The following is a 21,065-nucleotide window of genomic DNA, read 5'->3' on the forward strand; positions in this document are numbered from 1 at the left end:
CAATCCCTAGCCAACCTAGCCGCTCGTGCCAACCTCAGAAATGATAAATTTCTTCCAGAGTGGTATAGTGGCAGCAGGAATGACACGCCAACATCATCACCCAAAAGGAAAAGAATTCACATAACTGAAGAGGAAAGAATGCTAATGCTTGACACATCCAGTGGGAGCCAGAGTGAAAGCGACACAGACCAGTTAGAAACCAATCAACAGCAAAAAACCATCATTCACCACAAGAGCAGTCCATCCATGATGGAGTGTTATTTTAATACCCAATCCAACCTCAGAAAAACAATAGCCCTAAACAAACCACAGGGTGCCAATAACTTACTTAACATTAGTAACATAACAATAGCAGAAGATGGAGTTCAATCAATGTATGAAGATATGGCCAGGGTCTCTATAGTCAGCCAGAAATGAACCAGACCAGAAGCTGAAGGCGCCACGGTAGCCAGTGTGTTGAAGTGTGCCCAAAAGCACACAGCTTTGCGTGTGGCAGCCGGAGAAAATCTGGAGGCCAAAGGGTGCTCCCCTCAGGGGGGCGGGTTCCTGGTGGAAACTACACACCTTTGGGACCTTATGAAAATGGATTAACACTTGAAGATGTCAACCAACGCGTCTTATTTGTTAGAACAACTTTCAGACACACATGTAAACCAAGGCTGGACAATCCTATTAGTCCACAATCAATCCTTGGTAAACACTTCGCTGATATTGAAAACCAAAATGTGGCATGTAACATAGTTGACAAGGCAATGGACCAGTTGATCACTGATGGTGAACTGGGCCATCCCTACTCTCTGATATTTTCACATCACATATACCAACCCACAATGCAGTACCTTGTACTAAGAGGGATAAAAGAGAGATTCTACCACCCAGTTGGGCCAGCTGCTGTGGGTTGTCTACTGCCATACAGCGATTACCTTCAGATGGGCCAAATAACCCCGGGCAGGGGTGGAGAAAATTCTCAAACAAGCTGAGAAGGAACTAGAAAAGAAAATCCAACACTCCAACTGGGGAAAGATAGACCAAATCAAATGGGATCTTCACCCTAGAGGAATTAGAGGACGATCTGTTTAGACAATACCCACAGTTTGCCCTGGCCCATTGTGTCAGCAGGGATTTCAGGATGTCCAAGGGCATTGCGCTCCTATTTAAACGAGGCTTCAGCAACCAGGACACTCTGAAGTCAAGGGGTGCTAAGGTTGGTGAAGTAGTTGAGCTCAAAAAAGGTGGAAATTACATACTCTACGCAATCACCAAAGAACACTATAATGATAAGCCGTCAATCAAGGACTTTGTAATGACAATGAAAGCACTTGCTGCCAAATGTGACCAACTCAAGATCAAAAAGATAGCAGTACCAAGACTAGGGTGTGGTCTGGATAAACTGGAGTGGCCAACAGTGAAACAATCCATCATCAAATGCTTCAGGGACCACCCAGTTACTGTCAGAGTATGCACCCAGAAGGAGTAACAGCTTCAATCCTGATCTATCAACCAAACATCGACCAGTAAAAGCCCTGTAAATAACCCATTAAAATGCCCTACCTCAAGCTGTAAATAACTATAGTTAGATTTTTTCAAAACCTATGCATATCCTAAATATGAGGAGGTTGGTGACAAAGTTAGACAAACGCCATGAAGTTAGTTTCAAGAAAATTGAGGTTTTTTATCAAGTACAAAAATACGCAGCGCTGAATTTTCCTTCTTACTGTAAAGTATGGATGAAGTTGGGTATTGACTCTTATAGAATTTTTAACGCTCTTTTCATTGCCGAGGTCCATTTCTCACAAAATAGTTCATAACAGGGTAAAAAACGCGCTCAAAGTTTTTGAGGCAAATCTTTGACTGAGTTTTGTACCCTTTTATGAACTATTTTGTAATTAACGGACCTCGGCAATGAAAAGAGCGTTAAAAATCCTATAAGAATCAATACCTAACTCAATTTTTTTGGAAGTGGCGTTTGTCTAACTTTGTCACTAACCTCCTCATATATTCTTCTCAAAACCATAACCTTAAACTAATTTAGTCACTTAGTGTGGGCTTCATTCTTGTATTATAATTTCTTTTTTGTATTATAATGCTGTACATATTTACAAAGTAGAACAAGTTAACTAATCATGCCTATTTTCCTACATTTTTCAGCCTAAAATAATTAGCCATATGTATTATTGTACTCTTAAGTCCAATGTGAGAGGCTTGTGTGAAGTCCTTTAGCAAGTGCACCGGCCTCCTCGCAAATGTCCCCCCCCCCATATCCGAAACTCATGTAATGCAAAGAGGAGATCAACACTTGTTGACCCCCCCCCCTAGGCACCAAATTCTGCTCCCTAAAATCCTTTTCCCAAGACGGGTTGGGGGACTCCAACTACCTGATAGGCATGAGTGAGTAACGAAGCCTGGTAGGGTGATTGTGTCCTTGGCAACCGCCTAGGGGGTATGGGTCGTGGTGGATAACCCGTCTTTCCCCCCTCCCCCTCCCCCCCCTCCCCGCATCTTAGATCTAGGATTAGGGATACATTGAGATAATACACTTTGTTTAGATTTAGTCTTAGATTTAAGATGTAAATAAATTTGTTTATTTGAAAAAACCCCCGGCACCTTGTATGTTCGGGGAACCAAAAATAAAAAAATTAAAAAAACCCTCGCTCCTCTCAACCTCTAGTTATGTTGTGGTTGATAAACTGCTTGGATCAGGTTGGAATCGACTTGAAACCGTGTTGAAATTAAAGTGCGGGGTAAATTTTGGTTTTCCAGCTTTATTTAGTAAAATTTTGCATAAATTTCAAGTTTCAAAAATCTGATGGTTGCTCCAGAAACAAAAACGACTCAAAACCGTTTCTGATCGATTTGGTGAGTCAAAAATTGGGTATATTGCAAATTTCTGATGCGTATCCAGGTCAATTTCTTAACATTTTGATTTTTTTTCATTTTGGATCCAAATTTGATTTTAAAAATTCACCAAAAATCCAAGAATGGGCTTTATAGCACTAGAAATTTTGGGTGAAGGTATTATTTTTGCATACTCTTTCGATCTGGTGTTGTCGATTTCAAAAACACTGTGCGTCCCTTTCAAGTAGGTACATATTTCCAGAGCTTATATGTAGGATTATAAAGAAGTCAGTACAGAGAAAAAAATATAATGCAAAGACGACTGAAATTCAATACTTACTGATACTCAAAATTTTGAAGGTGTTTTACCTCGATTTCCTTCCAGATTGCTCCAAGTGATTCATGTTTAAAACACCACATTTCGATATTATCATCAGAAATGGATCCAGAGAGGATTAAAAAAGGTTTTAACGCGGGAAAAGGACAAAAAAATAAAAAATTGTCGCCTGCAAAATTGTGATTTTCAAAACCAAAAACAAAAATTTCGCCTGTCATCAGTATTTTTGGAAAACAAAAACAAGTTAAAATTGAAAATTTTACCAGAAAATACAAGATGAAAAAATGAATAATAAAATTGACGTTTTGGTCCTCATTTTTGAAATGAATGCGACGAGGGTCCAATCGTAAAAAAATCTAATCCTGGTAGACCTTCTGAGTTCACTATCGTTTGAATAATTTTCAAGAGCCGATTCAGCAAAGCGCAATTACTGTCTAGCTTCCTATCAGGTCATTGACCTGTCTTTCTGGGTTTTGCGAGCCGTTTAGAGTCCTGTCTGGCCTTTGGAGGTCATTGACCTGCCTGTCTGGGTTTTGAAAGCTGTCATGGAGTTCCTGTCTCACCTCCGAAGGTCATTGACCTGTCAATATAGCTTTTGAAGACGGTCTGGAGCCCGGTCTGGCCTCTTAAGCTCATTTACCTGTCAATCTGGCTTTTGGGAGTCATCTGGCTGGATATCTTAACTTCCCATTTTGAACTTGATTCTGAAAATTTGACATTTTCTCGATCGTTAAAGCGGAATGACATGCTCAAGTACACCTCACTTTTTCAGATTCCAAAACAAAATTTCAAATTTGAAAAAAGGTTTGCGTTTTTTCTGCCTGCATCAATTTCTATTTCATGATTCAACATTTTAAAAAATAATAAATTTGTTGCTTGTAAAACAATTTAATATTTTAGCAATTTTTTTTCCAAGTTTCAAAATTTTTTAATTCATTTTTTTGAAATCGAATAAAATAGTGGCATGTACAAATAGTATCTCAATGTCGCCCAAAAAAAGAAATGAAATGAAATGTTCAGATTTTTTCTGTATAGATCATAAAAAATTGAGGAGTGTTTTTTTTTTCAAATCTGTTCGACAAATTACTCATTGAGCCTTTAACAGAATTACGTTTTAATGCACTAGGTATAAGCTGTTGAAAAAATTGGACTTTTTCATACTTTGAAATTTATTTTAAGAAACATTGCGTCTAAAAATATACATAATTTATAGTAACAAATATTTATACAAAAAAATTGACAGATATTCAACTAGAAAGTCGACTAATAGGTAACTATTTTTATACATATCTGACTATACCGACTAGATTGCTTAATAATATGCTTATATATAGGTAGATCGAATATGTAGGTACATAGGTACCTTACCTATATTAGATAAAACAGCAAGCAAGAGACATAATAACGTAGTTCATAGTTGTGTAGGTAAAATTAGATAGGTTTAGGTAAGTCTAAGTATATAACTAGTAAGCCTCCAATCTTGCTTTTAACATTTCTTCACACATTTCTTTCTTTCGTTTTCGTTATTTATTTTCGTACATTTTTTTACACATTTAAATTTTTTGTCCGAATTTGGTGGTTTGACTGTTGTTGTTGTTGTTGTTGTAATTCTAGGTGTTGGTCTTGGCGTTGGTGCAGCAGTCGTAGTTTGTGGAGATTCCAGCGGAGGAAGAAGCACTGCATTTCCACCTGCGACAGGTCCGCAAATCGAAACTCCACTATCTTGAGATTTTATCCAAACGAGCAGATTGAACGGAGATAACGTTAGGGCCCAATCAGCAGTATAATTTGATCTGGAGTTGTTTCGATGTTCCTCGAACACCAGATACTGGATTGTGTGATTCGCAGAAGTTGGATTCGGACGTGCGTTCCAATCTGTTGTGGAAAAAAAAATGAAAAAAAGTTCCTCGTTAATTACACTTTCAATGTCTTATTTTATTTTACTCCCCAGCAATATACATTTCTTGCGAATTTGGTTTATTTTTTCCAACTTATAAAAATTATACCTAGTGAGATTCTTACGAATCGTAAGGTAACAAAAAAGCGTACAACTATTTACCTTTTATCGTTTGAATGTTCGGGTTATTTTTCAAAGTGGTGTGAATTGTGCCATTCTGCATCTATTAACAGATGAATGCAAAAATACACTCTATGAAAATCTTATCCGAAATTGATTACTTTGGTATTTACATTATTAGGGAGGTAAATTACAAAATACTCACGGTTAAATTGGACACCAGTCCTAGCAATTGGTTGGTTGTGAGATCAACTACAGCCAACAAATACTGAAAAGAAACATATAAAGTAATACGAGTATATTAATTGATATGTACCATGTACTCGATATACCAATTACCGAAGTAGGTAGGCTGAGGAAATAATAAGGGATTTTAAACCGGACCGAGATTTTTGGGAAAAGCGTGATCAAGAACTTCAATAACCAAAATTTTGGCTGTTCAAATTATTTTTTATACTTATTTTTGAAAAATTTTGAGAATTTAAAAACATTTAAAATGGAACGTTTTCGAGGATTTTTTTTAATGTTTACTTATTTGGTGAAAATGAAAGATGGGATAGTTAATTGCTTTCTCCTATTTTAGATCCAAATTTTACGATTTCAAAAAATCCTTAAAATTTAATAATTGCACTTCGGAGGAATTTAGATTCCTCCCCTTCCTCAATTTTTGACAAAAATTTTATTTTCAAAAATTCCTTAAAATTTAAAAACTGCACTTCGGTTGAATTTTGATCTCCCCCCCCCCGTGTTGACACAAAATGTTGTTTTCAAAAATTCCTTAAATTTTGAAAATTTGCACTCTGGCCCCTTAAGTTCTGTTTGGTGATGTATTTCTACATGTTTTCTCGATTTAGCTTCTTCCGGTTCAAAAACTTGTTCTCTCAGTTGGAATACTACACCCTTAAAATATCGATGGTAACTTTTCCATGTGTTTATACTTACCGACTGGGATTGAGAAACATTCCTCGACACGTTCTGGAATTTCATGAACTGAGGGATGTATCCCCTCGTATTTTTCAAATCACACGACGTTCCATTGATGATTGTGCGATTAAACGCATTGATAACCGTCAAATTTCCGATTTCACATCCTTTCTGAAATTTACCATCTCGAGACTGAAGCTGGCACTTCGGATCCGAAAATACTCCGCCGATGGTGCAGCAAACGAATAATACAACGCAGACGAATTTCATCTTCGAAATCTGTCAGGAAAATATAAATAAGTTAATAGGTAGCTGCTACTTGTTCAACCAACAAAATATATCGAGATCTCAATCAACGCTCCTTCCTCCCTGTTGACCATTCGATTGAAAATCCATCTCCTTTGACAAGATTTATTTGAATTCAAACATCTTTCTTGGACATTTTTAAGCTAAGAATTTCAATGGTGGGTCATTCCACGTCAATTGGACCAAGAAGTGGTAGGGGGGTTCGGCGATTTTTTTGAAATTTTTCCTGTGGAAAGATCTTTCGAAGGGATGACCAATGGCGCAAATCGCAGCCCTCTAGCTCATTTTTAAAGGCAGCCAGGGGGTGTCAAAGTTTTCAGTGAACCTAAAATATCATCAATTTCAGTAGTGGGTTACTCGATAACCGCGATACCTACCGAAATGGAACCTTTCCCCATAGTTAGGGGTTTTGAAAGGCTTTTTGGTGATATCATAACAATCAGTGTTGCCACTTTTTTTCGTACAAAAAATTGCCTCAAAAAGTTTCGAAACGTAGTTTTCATATCGTTCCGACTCTCAAAAATTCTGAAAAAAATATATTATGGACAACTTTTCATGCTAAACAACATATCAAAAAATTGGGATGGTAACATGTTGCAAAGTCGATTTTAAAAAATTTAAATTTTGCGAAAAAATGCGATTTTTTGATTTAAAACATGAAAAGAAGTTTTGATTGGTAAAGTTGGCCCATTTGACCCCTATTTTCACGTATCTGTTGAAAAAGTTGGAAAAACGCTTTCACTCGATGAAATGAACTCCTCACAAAAACTCAAAATTCGAAAAAATTCAATTTTTGATTTCAAACATCAAAAAAAGTTCAAATTTATTCAGTTGTCTTATTTTGACCTCTTTCTGACGTATTTCATGAAAAAAATGTTAAAAATTACACTCACAACAAAAAAAAAAAAAAAATTCGTTCATTTTTTGAATCTTTTCGAATTTTTATTTTTTTTGTGATGAGTTCATCATCATTGGATAAAAGCGTTTTTCCAACTTTTTCAACAGATACGTGAAAATAGGGGTCAAATGGGCCAACTTTACCAATCAAAACTTCTTTTCATGTTTTAAATTAAAAAATCGCATTTTTTCGCAAAGTTCGAATTTCTTAAAATCGACTTTGCAACATGTTACCATCTCAATTTTTTGATATGTTGTTCAGCATGAAAAGTTGTCCATAATATATTTTTTTCAGAATTTTTGAGAGACGGAACGATATGTAAACTACGTTTCGAAACTTTTTGAGCTAATTTTTTGTACGAAAAAAAGTGGCAACACTGATTGTTATGATATGACCAAAAAGCCTTTCAAAACCCCTAACTATGGGGAAAAGTTCCATTTTGGTAGGTATCTCGGTTATCGAGTAACCCACTACTGAAATTGATAATATTTTAGGGTCACTGAAAACTTTGACACCCCCTGGCACCCTGGCTGCCTTTAAAAATGAGCTAGAGGGCTGCGATTTGCGCCATTGGTCATCCCTTCGGAAGGTCTTTCCACAGGAAAAACTTAAATAAAATCGCCGAACCCCCCTACCACTTCTTGGTCCAATTGACGTGGAATGACCCTGGTTGATTTTCGAAAGTTGTGACCAATTTTTCATCAATGTGTTTTTTAATATAAAAATATATTTTTCTTCTAAAATTTATTTGCTTCCGATTTCTCAAGAAATAAATTTGAAATTGTCAAAATTTTGTGAAAAAATCTTTGGAATTGAGTTAAATTGAAAATTTTTTTAGTTTTAGATAATTAATTTGTGATTGACCATTTTTTTTTCAAAACGATTCATATCTTACTTTTACTCGAATACTTTTTGACCCCCGTTTAAGAGTTCATCATTTGGTCGGAAAACATTTCGCAATTTTCATAATTTTTTTTTCAGTTTTTTTTTTCTTTTTGAATGTGATAAACGTTTAGGAAAAAAATTAATTGTATTAATTTATAAAATTTAAAAATCCTGGAGTGAAATTTCATTCAAAAATAAGCTTTATAGTCAAAATTGAAAGAAAAAAACACTTCTTAATTTTTTTAGATATATCCGATGAATAATTTTAAGTAGGTACACCGTTTGTTAAATGAATAACTTTTACTTACTCTCGCTTCTGTCCGTGTAATAGTGAGGAAAAAAAGAGATAAGTCAACGATGGAAAGTAAATTTAAAAAAATGGATTATTTTTCACTTTGTTCAACTGGTCTACTCGTCGATATTTCACTTCGAAAAGTCATAAGAAACTGCATCGTGAAAAATAAACCATCAGTATATATACCTATTTAGCTTTTGGGATGACCACAGCTTGGGCTCGGATTGGAATTTACCTGTGGGCTATGACATAAGATTACAGGAAAACGAAGTTTGATAACGTATGTCGTCAATGATGACGATTTCGGGTTACCCAAATCTCACCGAGAAAATCAATCTTACCGTAGCATGAATTAATGTAAATAGATAGTCAGCTCGAAATAAAAAATGTAGGTACAAATACTGATAAAATGGACCAGTACCTAGCTTATCATTTACGCAGCTACGTACTCAGAGTGATTAATAAAATTGCCAACTGATACGAGGAGGGAAGTACATATTTATGTACTTTCATTGAATGCAAACGAGATAACGCGTAGGTAGGTAAATGTATAGGTAATGCAAATTCGTGGTAATATTTTCTACTCGTACGTAAATATTATATTTGACAGTATTATTAATTTCTTCTGCCCAATGATGAGCTTGTTTATTTTTTATAGAAAAATAAAATATACGTCATTTGTCGACTAATCATTGGTGGAAATTTTCAAAAGTTGAAAGTTGAATTTATCAAAATTTTCAGATTTTAGAATGATTCTGTGTCTGTTCAACACGAAAACCTCTATAACTCGAATTCAAAAGTCCATTCCTTCGAGTTTCGAGTTAGGTACATATCCAGATCCCACTATACTTAATTTTTTTTCTTTTGTTTTATCTCCATAATCTTATTTACTTACGTAAATTTCTCAAAATAAATTTCAGATTTCAAAATGATTCTGTGTGTGTTTAACACGAAAACCTCTGTATAACTCGAATTCAAAAGTCCATCCCTTCGAGTTTCGAGTTACATATCCAGATCCCACTATACTTAATTTTTTTCCCTTTGTTTTATCTCCATAATCTTATTTACGTATAGGAAAATTTCATTAATTTTTTAAAAGAAATTATAAGACATTTTATACCTACGATTAATTTCTTAGTGTTATTTTTGACCTACTTTCTTTGATAGGCCATATCTATCTACTGCTTTTTTCACTTGTTTCCAAAAACCAATCTCTGAATGTGCAAGTTTTCAAAAATAATGTCTGATGGAAATTTCTAATTGTCTCCTAAAATTGAAATATTTTTTGAATTTATGCTGAGAATTGATTTTCTGGCAAATTTTCGATAGATTATGAATTTTCAAACGATTTTTGGATAATTTTAAAAGTGATTTTGAGTCACTTTCAGATGACATTTCAAATCCGAGTCCATTTTCAGATAATTTTTCAATAACGTGTCAATTTTATTTTAATTTTCGAAGCAATTTTGAAATCAAAAATCAATTTTTTAATGGATTCGTAGCCGAATAAGTATTAAAAAAGTCCTGATTTTTGCCAGAAATTTGAAAAACTTTCCATTTCATATTTTTAAAAAATCTTGATTTTTTAGCAATTACCTATTTCCAAAAAAATTTAGGCGATCTTTCGATTTTCAAGTAAGTAATTTTTGTCTAATTTTTGGAATATTTTTTGACGATTTTGAATCAATTTGAAAACGATCTCGTGTGTTTTGGTTCACAGAAGATTTTTTTTTGTCCTTAGAACGATTTTAAAAATATTTTTGAACGTGGAAATGATTTTTCAACGATTTTATATTTTTCTACATTTAGGTAAAACTGGCGAATAATTTACTAAAAAAAAAAAAAAAATTGAAAATTTATACACTCAACTTCGCCGGAAATTTTGGTAAAATTTTTCAACTTCTAACGAATTTTCAATATGAAAAGATTTTTTTTACGATTTTATGCATTTTTACATTTTAATATTAGCCTAAGAAAATTAGCCAAAAAAAGGGGGTCATAGGGAAACGCTGCCGTACAAGCTGAATTTCGGTATGACTCATATTTAAAAATTTGATTGAGTCTAGCTCCACCCCCCTTGGGGGGACGAAGTTGGTTCGTAGGTCATCTGATCGGAAATTTGACGTAGAACAACTTCTATACCTCGTTTTTGGGCTAGGACCGCAATTTGTCGCGGTAGGGGGGAAAACATCTAAAAATCCTCATTTGGGGGGCTAAAATCCACAATTGGGGGAAAGCTCACTTGTAAGAGGTGAGGACTCCACGGATTCGTGTTCAGGGTACAAAAAAAGGCCAGTATACCAAAATTCAGCTTGCCCCCGCGTGTTCCCCCCTTCAATGCTAATTTTCTTATTATTGACTACAGGTCCACCCCCCTTAGGGGGACGAAGTTGGTTCATAGCTCATCTGACAGGAAATTTGATTTAGAACAACTTTTATAGACCCAGTTTTTGGGCTAGGACCTTAATTTGAGGACATAGGGGCGAAAAACCTCATTTGGGGGGCTAAAATCCACAATTGGGGGAGAAGCTCGCTAGGGACAGGTGGGGACTCCACGGATTCGTGTTCTGGGCACAAAAATGGGCTAGTATACCGAAATTCAGCTTGTACGGCAGCGTTTCCCTATTCAATGCTAATTTTCTTAGGCTATATCGATTTTAATTTTTTTACGCTTTTAAATAAATTTCCATTTTTTAAACGATTATTTCGATAATTTCAAAATGATTTACAAACAATTTTACCAATTTAAAATCATTGAAGTTGGTTTATCGAAAAAATTGAGAATAATTTTTAATTTTTTTGATGAATTTTCACGGTTTTTTTTTTAGCCAATTGTGAATCTGAATGGATTTTTGAACGAATCAGAGATGATTTTTCGATTCAGAATCATCATTTGATTGACAATTTTGAGTCCATTTATTCACAGTTTTCTGTATAATTTTAGAAAGCGTGTTTTACAGTTTCAAAGAATTAGAGCAAGTATTTCGCAGATTCGAGGTCACTGCGTCCAAATAATATTTTTTTGTTCAAATTCGATTCCTCAAGGTCTTTCTAGCTCTCAATTTTCAACAACAAAAAAAAAAAATGAAAATAAAAAGTTGAATCTTGGAACTGAATCGATATTTGAACTAAGTCAGCTCGAATTGTAAAATCCAAAATTTCACACTAAATTTTCATCATTTTCCCACCTTTTTTTTTTTCAAAATAGAGAGACTGATGAGCCACCGAAGGATCATATCCAAAAACTAAACGAACTTTTGTGCCCAATTTTTAAATTTTTAGATATTTTCATAATATTTTAAGGCATTGATGACGTCTCAGAGGGATCAGATTCAAAGAATAATTCAATATTCGAACTCGGCCCTTCAAAATCAATGATAAAAATCGATATCGCGCGGTTTTTTTAATTATTGTAAAAATTAAAGGTTTTTGTGCCTCCTACACTTTTCTCTATTTCTCATAGGGTATTAAAAATCCCATTTTGTCAAGATTTTAGAATTAATCTTGAAAATTGAGCCTTCAAAGTCTATCAGTAGTTCAGAAAAATATCGCAAATACCTACATAAAAATTACGAGTCCTACCCTCGCCCCTCTCAAACCCCTCTTTATGTTGTGATTGATAAACTGCTTGGACTTTTTCATGGTAGGTACTCTATCCAGGTTAGAATCGACTTGAAACCGTGTTGAAATTAAAGTGGGGAGTAAATTTTGGTTTTCCAGCTCGTCGTCGTCGTCATTTCCTTATAAGCGGTAGGCTTGTTGGCCTGTCTGCTACAGTGTGGAATCTGTTGAGGATGAGCCTGAGGTATCAGTGAGTTTCCTCCTTGGTCTCCCTCTGCTTCTTTTCCCCATTGGTGTATATTGGAGGACCTGTTTTGGTGATCTTGTTTCCTCCATCCTTTTGACATGATTTCTCCAATCTTTCCTGTACTGTTTTATCTTCTTCATGACTGGCTTCACTCCGAGATCTGCTGTTATTTTCTCAGATGGGACTCTGTCTCTAAGAGTCATCCCTGCCGTTCTCCTCATGAACTTCATCTCCCCTGCCGTTATTCTTCTTTTATCCGATTTCTTCAGTGCCCATACCTCGCTTCCATAAGTCAACATTGGTATTGCTAGGGTATTGTACACCTTCAATCTTGTTTCTTTTCGCACCTTACTGCTTCTCAGGGTCCTATTTATCAGTCCTGTGACTCTCAGGAACTTCGCAATCTTTCCACCAACATCTGCTTCTCCCTGGTATGATATCGTGTTTCCCAGGTACTTGAAATTATTGACCTGTTCGATGATTTTTCCATTTATTACAATCTTGCTTCTTACTGGCTCCTTTTCTTTGAAGGCCATCCTTTTTGTTTTCTCTGATGATATTCTCATCTCATACTTTTCTGATGTCTTTGTTAGATTGTACATTGATCTCTGTAGGTCATCTTCTGTTTCAGCTAGTACTGCTTGATAATCTGCGAATAGTACTGTAGATATTTCCTGCCTTCTGTCTGTTTTGATTCCTTTTGTCTTCATTTTCTGTCTTTCTTTTACCATGTGATCCATGTACATGTTGAATAAAACACAAGACAGTGGGCATCTCTGGCGAACTCCTCTGTTTATTTCTGCCTGTTCTGAGAGTTTATTTCCAATTCGTACTCTTATTCTAGTGTTCTTATATGTATATGCTGTTTATTACCTTTCGCATTTTATATGTTATTTCTTCATCTTTTAGGACTTTAAACAGTTTTTTTCTATTGACCCTATCATATCGCACCTCGGGAGTAATAAGGTCACATCTCAAAAAAAATTGATTTTGATGTTTTTGCATTTTTGGGGTTTGCATGACCCCCTGCAACCAAAAATAACACTTTGAGTCGGGTATGCTGCTTAGATCATGTGAAAAATGCAAAGGGCCTAACTCAAAATTGTTGGGATCTTAGGGATCTCTGTAAATTGGCAACACTGCTTTTTACTTTGTAATATTTTATCTTGTTGTTCGGTACCGAAATAAATTTAATCGTATTATTACCGTTGAACGGAAATCACCTGTGTCTTTTTTTTTCGTCATTATTCTCTCTCTCTCGTAACATAGGTTATGGTGCTCAGTTTTAACGTGCTTGAATTTTTTCTAGTCAAACTTTGCGCGTTCTTGAATTTTCTAGTCATGTTTTATGGAATTTTATTGAAGTAATTTTCTCTGGTGTCGTCGGATTTGTTTTTAACTTGATCGATATTTTTCTCTGTAATTCGCGAATATTTGATATATTTTAATTCGCTATGGCGAGTCAATGCGGCGGTCGTTTTCATCGAAATATCCAACCTTTCGATGGTGTGGACTACGAAGCCTGGAGTGTTCGCGTTAAAATGGTTTTAAAGAAGGAGAAAGTCTGGGACGTTGTGAATAATGCTATTCCACTTGCCTGTAGACGAGACCAAGCCTGGGAAGATAAGAATGACCTCGCCATGGAGATCATAATTACATATGTCAGTAATCGATACTTGAGCCTAATCAGCAGCAAAACAGAGGCAAAAGTTATGTGGGATACGATAAAAACCACCTTCCAAGAAAAATCTGAAATAAAAAGGAATCGTTTGCGAAATGAAGTTTACGAGTATAGGTACAGTTTGGAAAGTACTGAAAGCCTTGCAGATTTTACGCTAAAATATCGTGCCGCAGTCAATCAGCTAAAAGAGCTCAACGATGGTGTTACCGAACGTGAATATATCCTTCAATACTTGGATAGTATGCCTACTGAGTTCTCTCCTATAACTACGCCGCTCCAGATGTTACATAATCTAGTTTGGGAAGATGTCACCGCTCAATTATCCAGCTTCGAGACCAAAAATCTAAAAAGCAAAATAGCAAGTAAATCATCCTCGACGTCGATACCTGTACCTGAAAAAAGTAATATCCAGTCAAAAGAGGAACAACCTCCTGTAAACGGCGCATTTTTTAGTGGTAATTCTGGTAACGATAATACTAATCACTCTAGAAATAATGGTAAAAATCGTAATAATTATAGTAGGAGTAGAAATAATAATAGGAATTATCGTGGTAATAGTCGTGGTAATTCAGCTAATGGTCAAAATAATCGTAATATTCGTTGTAATTACTGTAAAAAACCTGGCCACGTCAAGAACGATTGTTTTAAGCTAAAAAACAAGAACAAATCTGTTAGTTCGAATTTAGGCCACGCTGAAACAGAATCTGACCAATTTGCCTTTATTACTGTTAGTGATTCTACAGATTTTGATTGTTGTAGTTCTGGTAAAGTCGTTGGAGCATTAGATAGTGGTGCCACAAGGCACATGGTAAACGTAGATATTTTAGAAAATTCTATTGAACTTTTGAGACCTATTAAAGTGCGAATTGCTGAGGCTGGTCGTAGTTTGGAAGCAACGAAATGCGGTTCTTTGACAGTTAGAACGAATAAGGGTTTTATTTGTAAAATTAAAAACGTCTATTATGTGCCTAAATTAGTTCATACTTTGTTTTCTGTTCGATGTATGGAAAAATCTGGTTTTGTTGTTTCATTTCAAAATAGTCAACCTTTGATTGCTAAAAATGGTATTACTTTGGCTAGTGGAAAATTAGTGAACGAATTATATATTGTTGAGTTTGATTTGGTCAGTCATTCTTCGAAGGAAAAAGCTTTATTATCGAGTGTACCTAGTTCTGATTTGTGGCATTTGCGTTTAGGTCACCCAGGTGAGGCTGAAATGAAATCTGTAGCTGAACAGGGCGTTTTTAGTCAGAATTCTTTGAAGTCGTTATCTATGTGCGATGATTGTAAAACATCGAAACAATCTCGAAGACCTCGCATTTCTTTGTCAAAGTTATCAAATTATAAGCCAACGAATCGTGCTTGGGAAATTTTGTTCAGGATACATTCTGATGTTTGCGAAATAACCAACTCTCCGATACCTGAAAGATATTTTGTTACTTTTATAGACGAATTTAGTAATTTTTCTCATGTTTATACGTTGAAAAACAAGTCAGAGACACTTTCCAAGTTCAAAGAGTTTGTTGCTTTAGCTGAAAATTTATTGGGTAAGAGAGTGAAGCGTTTAAGGAGTGACAATGGTGGAGAATATTCTTCAGTTGAATTTCGTGATTTTTGTAAAGAGAAAGGAATTTTTCACGAATTTACTACCGCTTATTCGGCTGAGAGTAATGGTAAAAGTGAGAGAATTAATCGAACCTATTGTGAGCGCACTCGTGCTGTTTTGAAAAGTTCAGGTTTGAGTCAGAAATTTTGGCCTTATGCTCTTCGATACGTTGTATATTCTTTCAATAGAATACCAAAACACGATCAAGTTCCTGCCGAACTTTGGTATGGGTTTTTCCCAGATTATTCCAAGTTGAAACCATTCGGCTGTGTTGGTTTTGTTCACTTGCCAGATGTGAAGCGTGATGGAAAACTTGACGATAAGAGTGTGAAATGTTGCTTTATCGGATACGCATCTAACGGATTTTTATTGTTTAATTTTGTTGAAAATAAAGTTGTGAATAGTAGTGACGTTGTATTCGATGAATCTCGTATGTATTTGAGAGATACTCCCACTACCCCTCAAGTTACCGATACTCCTTTCTCTACTCGTAATACCGATCATACCAATCACGAAAATAACCTTCCTCTCTCCGAACCCTCTACCTCTAGTTTATCTCATCGTCCGAAACGTAATGTGAAACAGCCTTCTTATTTGAACGATTACGAGTTGAATTTATGTGCCTTGTCTGCTGAAAGTTTGTCGTACAGTGATGCTGTCGAGTCTGATGATTCTGAAAACTGGAAATTGGCGATTGATAGGGAAATTAATTCTATGAAAAAATTAAAAGTTTGGAATGTTGTTGAGAGACCTAGCGATGCGCATATGTTAGACACTACTTGGGTGTTCAAGAAAAAAGCAAACAATGTTTTTCGTGCTCGTCTAGTAGCGAGAGGATTTTTACAGAGACCAGGTGTAGATTTTCATGATATTTATTCTCCGGTTGCGCGTTTGGTAACGATAAGAATTTTATTGGCGTTAGTTTTGAAATTAGGCTGGTTTACTCGTCATGTCGATATTGATACTGCATTTTTGTACGGTCATTTGAAAGAAACCATTTATATATCGATACCTGAAGGTCATCCATTATTCGGCACACCAGCTGCCAAGAATCTGTGTTTACGTTTATTCAAAACTATCTACGGTTTGAGACAATCTTCAAGAGAGTGGTATGATGAGTTGACAGAATACCTTGAGTCGTTAGGTTTGAGCCATTCGAATGCCGATTATTGTTTGTATTTTAATATGGATATTTTACTCATCGTATTCGTTGATGATTTATTTATAGCAGGCAGAACTGTTCAAGTGATCGATAATTTTGTTTCTCTTTTGTCTTCGAAATTCAGTTTGAAAGATCTTGGATCGTTGAAGAATTTTTTGAATTTGAATATTACTCATGATCGTGAGTCAAAGCAATTATTTATTGATCAGTCTGCCTTGATTGAGAAAGTCTTGAGTAATTATGGTATGTTGGACTGTTATCCGATTAAACAGCCAGTAGAAAATCGACTTTATGCTATTTTGGAGAATTTGAAAGGACAGTTGATTACTGACAATTCGTATAAGTCGCTTTTGGGTAGTTTGATGTATATTATGCTGGGAAGTAGACCAGATTTATGTTACGCAATTTCGTTATTCAGTAGATTCCAAGATAAGGCGACCGAAGCGCATTATAATTACTTACTCAATGTACTTAGGTATTTGAAGTTTACTTCAAATAGGCGGTTGAGGTTTGATTTAATAGATAATATACCTGTCGAAGCGTTTTGTGATGCCGATTTTGCGAACGAATCTAATCGGAAGTCAATTTCTGGGAATTTGATAAAGGTTTTTGGTAATCCGGTTTTATGGTCTTCCAAGAAACAATCGATCGTTACTCTATCCTCTACAGAGGCAGAATACGTTTCTTTGTCTGTCCTTACGAGTGAAGTTATTTGGTTGGTCAATTTATTCACCAACATTCGTTTTCGATTAGATTATCCTATTCCTATCTATATTGATAATCAGAGTGCGATCCATGTTGTAAAAAATTTTAAGAATAATCGAAAAATTAAGCATTTAGATGTTCGATATCATTTTGTGAATCAATACGTCGAATCCGGTGTCATTTCGCTAATTCATGTTGGTTCTGTCGATCAACAAGCGGATGGTCTGACTAAAAGTCTCGTTGGTATTCGTTTTGTAGAATTTCTACATTTTCTCAAACTCGATTCTGTCTAACCTAGTAACCATTCTACCCAATTGCGTATTTATCGTAAGTTTTAACTTTTATTGATTGATTGATTCGTGCATTTATTTATTTGTGCATTTGTATAATTAATTATGCCGATTATTTTATTTCAAATTTGTCTCGATTTTGTCATATTCGCCTTTTGTATTTGCTGTGCGATTTTTGTAATGTTGATATTCGCCTTTTGTATTTGCTGTGCGATTTTTGTAATGTTGATATTCGCCTTTTGTATTTGATGTGCGATTTTGTAATGTATTTTTCTCGCATTTGCGATTTGTTCATTATTTTAATTTTATCGATTCATTTCATTTGCCGATGTCGGCTATTAATTACGTTTGTACGTTCATTTGAACACTTATTTTATTCGATCGAATTTTGTAATTATTTGTATCATCGTTGCCTAATTTATGGGGGTGTATGTTGGGATCTTAGGGATCTCTGTAAATTGGCAACACTGCTTTTTACTTTGTAATATTTTATCTTGTTGTTCGGTACCGAAATAAATTTAATCGTATTATTACCGTTGAACGGAAATCACCTGTGTCTTTTTTTTTCGTCATTATTCTCTCTCTCTCGTAACAAAAATTTCTACAACATTGCAAGTTGTTTGGAGTTATAAGGTCACATCTCAAAAAACTCCTCTTTCTTTGAGTAAAATTCGCACATACAAAGTGTCAGAAAACAGTTTCGATAGTTTTGAACGTTTTCAAGATGTAAAATAATCACAAGGAGTGTATTTTTGGTAGGTTTGTTCCAAAACAAAAAATTTTTAAAATAGACCATTTTTCAGGAAAATGAATTTGCATATATATTGAAATTTTAGTTCTTTGAGAAAAACTCAAAAACTAAGCACTCTAGAAAAAAACTAACGACATTATGTCGATTGGAAATTTAATTCTCTACAATTTTGTTAATATGAAATTTTTTTGGACGCTTTTTTCTGCCTCCAGATCACTTTTTATGAAAGGTTATAACTCAAAATGTTTTCTAAACATTAAAATATTTCCTCTTTAAGAGTTTATTTTTCAAAATATTCTTATGCTAAATGAAGGTAGGATACCCAATCTTCAAAATGACATGCTATTCATTCCTCACAATTGATTATAAGTTGATGAAAATAATGAATCAAGTTTTAAAAAAAAAGAAAATCACTCTCCTGTAAAATTTCACTTTTTTGAGATGTGACCTTATTACTCCCCTAACAACCAAACGATATCGTTCCATGTCTTATGCAGAACGATGTCATGTCGCTCCTATATCTATACAATGGCAAAATGTCCGCCTATATCGCTAAATCGCTGTAAATCTATCTATATCTGAACTATATTCAGAGACATTCAGAAATCTGATGAGCGATTTCTACCAGACATAGTACTGCTTTTCTGTATAGCACATAGATATCTGAGGGATGTATCGTAGTTTTGATATCCAGGCCTCCAGGGTATATCATTTGATATATCGCAGGATATCTAGCCTATGTCTGTAGATTTCGTCAGATTTCTAATCGATGTGCATGAACTGTATCGTATGTATATCTTTCTTGTGAATTTTTGTATAGAATTTTCAAAACCCCATTGGTAATGGAATGTAAGTCTCAAAGAGAATACAGTGAGTTACAAAGAGTAATGTTGGATTTAAAAAACAAAAAATCAAAAGTTTTTTACACTAGCGATATAACAATTATTCACTTTAGTAGTTTTTTTTAAACAAAATTATTCTCTATAACTCACTGTATTAGCTACAAGACTTACATTCTACACCAATACAATTTCAAAAATTCTACACAAGAAATTGACAAGAAAAAAGTACATACATATAAATTATTTCAAGAAAATCATATCATTTTTGAAATCAACAACCTCTCTCAAGCTTCTCACACTCGCTTCACATTACTATAGCCAAAAGGTTCTAGAAATCCAGCTCACTAAAAACCTTAAAAACAAAAGTCCACTAGCCAGGGAACTTCACTCATGGGCACCACCAGCCCAGGGAGGAGGTGCTGGTGATGAATTTATTTATTTCTTGTTATTTTTTGTGCCAAAGTGAGGTATTAAGAAAGAATTGGTTAAAGTAAAATATACCTCAATGAAATCAATCGATTGTGTGGGTAGATGAATTTATACCTACTTAGTTATTTATTTGTTGTTTTTCTTGACATGTTGAAGCTTTGAAAGCTTTAACCGGTTTATCGGAGCAACGAGATGCTCATTGTTTATGGTATTGAGCTACATGTTGAACCAATAGAAAAATGACTTGCTTTTTAACAGGATCTTTTTTGCCTATAATTTCTCGTTTTTTGTTGTAAATTTTTAGTGTAAATAAATATTGTTGATTTTTTTGTATAATTTGATGAGTCCTATTTATTCAATCGATCGTTACACTCACCTTTACAAATGTGTAAATCGACAAAAACAATAGGTATTGATAAGAGGTAGGTAACTGTTTCTATACAGGACTCTTGAAAAAATTGATTGGCAATATTACTCAAAAATAATTCTTACAAATCAAAAAATTGCTCAACAAACAGCAATTTTTGGAATGTCTCACCAAAGTGTCACATAAGCGTCAAAATCACATCAAAGACCTGTTGTCGTTTTGCCACATTAAATGAATCAATTCAGTGTCCTTGAAAAATTGTCAAAAATATGTCAAATTTGTGCCAACTTTGTGTCATGGATTTCATGACACAAATTTGACGCAAATTTGACCATTTACTGACAGCGTCAAATCTTCGTCAAACCTGAAACTGGAAAGTAGGCGGAGCCGCCTCTATTCTGATTGGTCAAAATTCTTTGACACAATTGACAATGTTTTGACGCGTCAGTTGACAGTAAAATGACACTAAGTGTTCGGCGGGTAGTTTTTCAGGTTTGACATATCACCTTCCTTAACAGTGGTATTACAATTGCTGTTTTGAATTCTTCAGGTACCTTTTCTTCTTGGTACATCCTATTTAGGAATTCCAGCAGTCTCCTTTTGAATTCACCACTTGTGTATTTGTACAATTCTGTTGGTATGCCATCTTCTCCTGTAGCTTTTTGCATTTCTTGCTGTTTTCAAAACTTCTTGTAGCTCTTTAAATGAAATTCTGTCTTCTGTTTCTCCAATTTCATCGTCTATCTTTGTATCTTGTGCATTTTCATCACTCCAGAGTTCTTCAAAATATTCCTTTGCATCATTGACTTTAATTTTTGGCAAACCTACTCTTTCGTTAAAATTTGTGTCAATTCTCCTTACAATCTTATACACCTTTGGCCATAAATTGTATGTGTCATGCTCCAGGAATGTGATGAAATTTTCACA

At 34.8% G+C, this 21,065-nt stretch overlaps 1 protein-coding gene across 1 annotated transcript; it reads right to left on the minus strand.

Annotated features, from left to right (window-relative positions):
- Positions 1–4,323: 4,323 nt before the first annotated feature.
- On the minus strand, positions 4,324–9,100 carry LOC135839226 (uncharacterized). The gene is made up of 5 exons (XM_065355162.1): positions 8,511–9,100; positions 6,132–6,392; positions 5,395–5,457; positions 5,232–5,292; positions 4,324–5,047 (listed from the first exon to the last, which is right to left on the minus strand). Exons 2-5 carry the CDS (start codon positions 6,381–6,383, stop codon positions 4,659–4,661), a joined length of 765 nt encoding a protein of 254 aa, XP_065211234.1. The 5' UTR covers positions 6,384–6,392; positions 8,511–9,100; the 3' UTR covers positions 4,324–4,658.
- Between the last annotated feature and the right edge of the window lie 11,965 nt (positions 9,101–21,065).

The sequence above is a fragment of the Planococcus citri genome, chromosome 1 (assembly GCF_950023065.1).
Source record: "Planococcus citri chromosome 1, ihPlaCitr1.1, whole genome shotgun sequence".
NCBI classification, from domain to species: Eukaryota; Metazoa; Arthropoda; class Insecta; order Hemiptera; family Pseudococcidae; genus Planococcus; species Planococcus citri.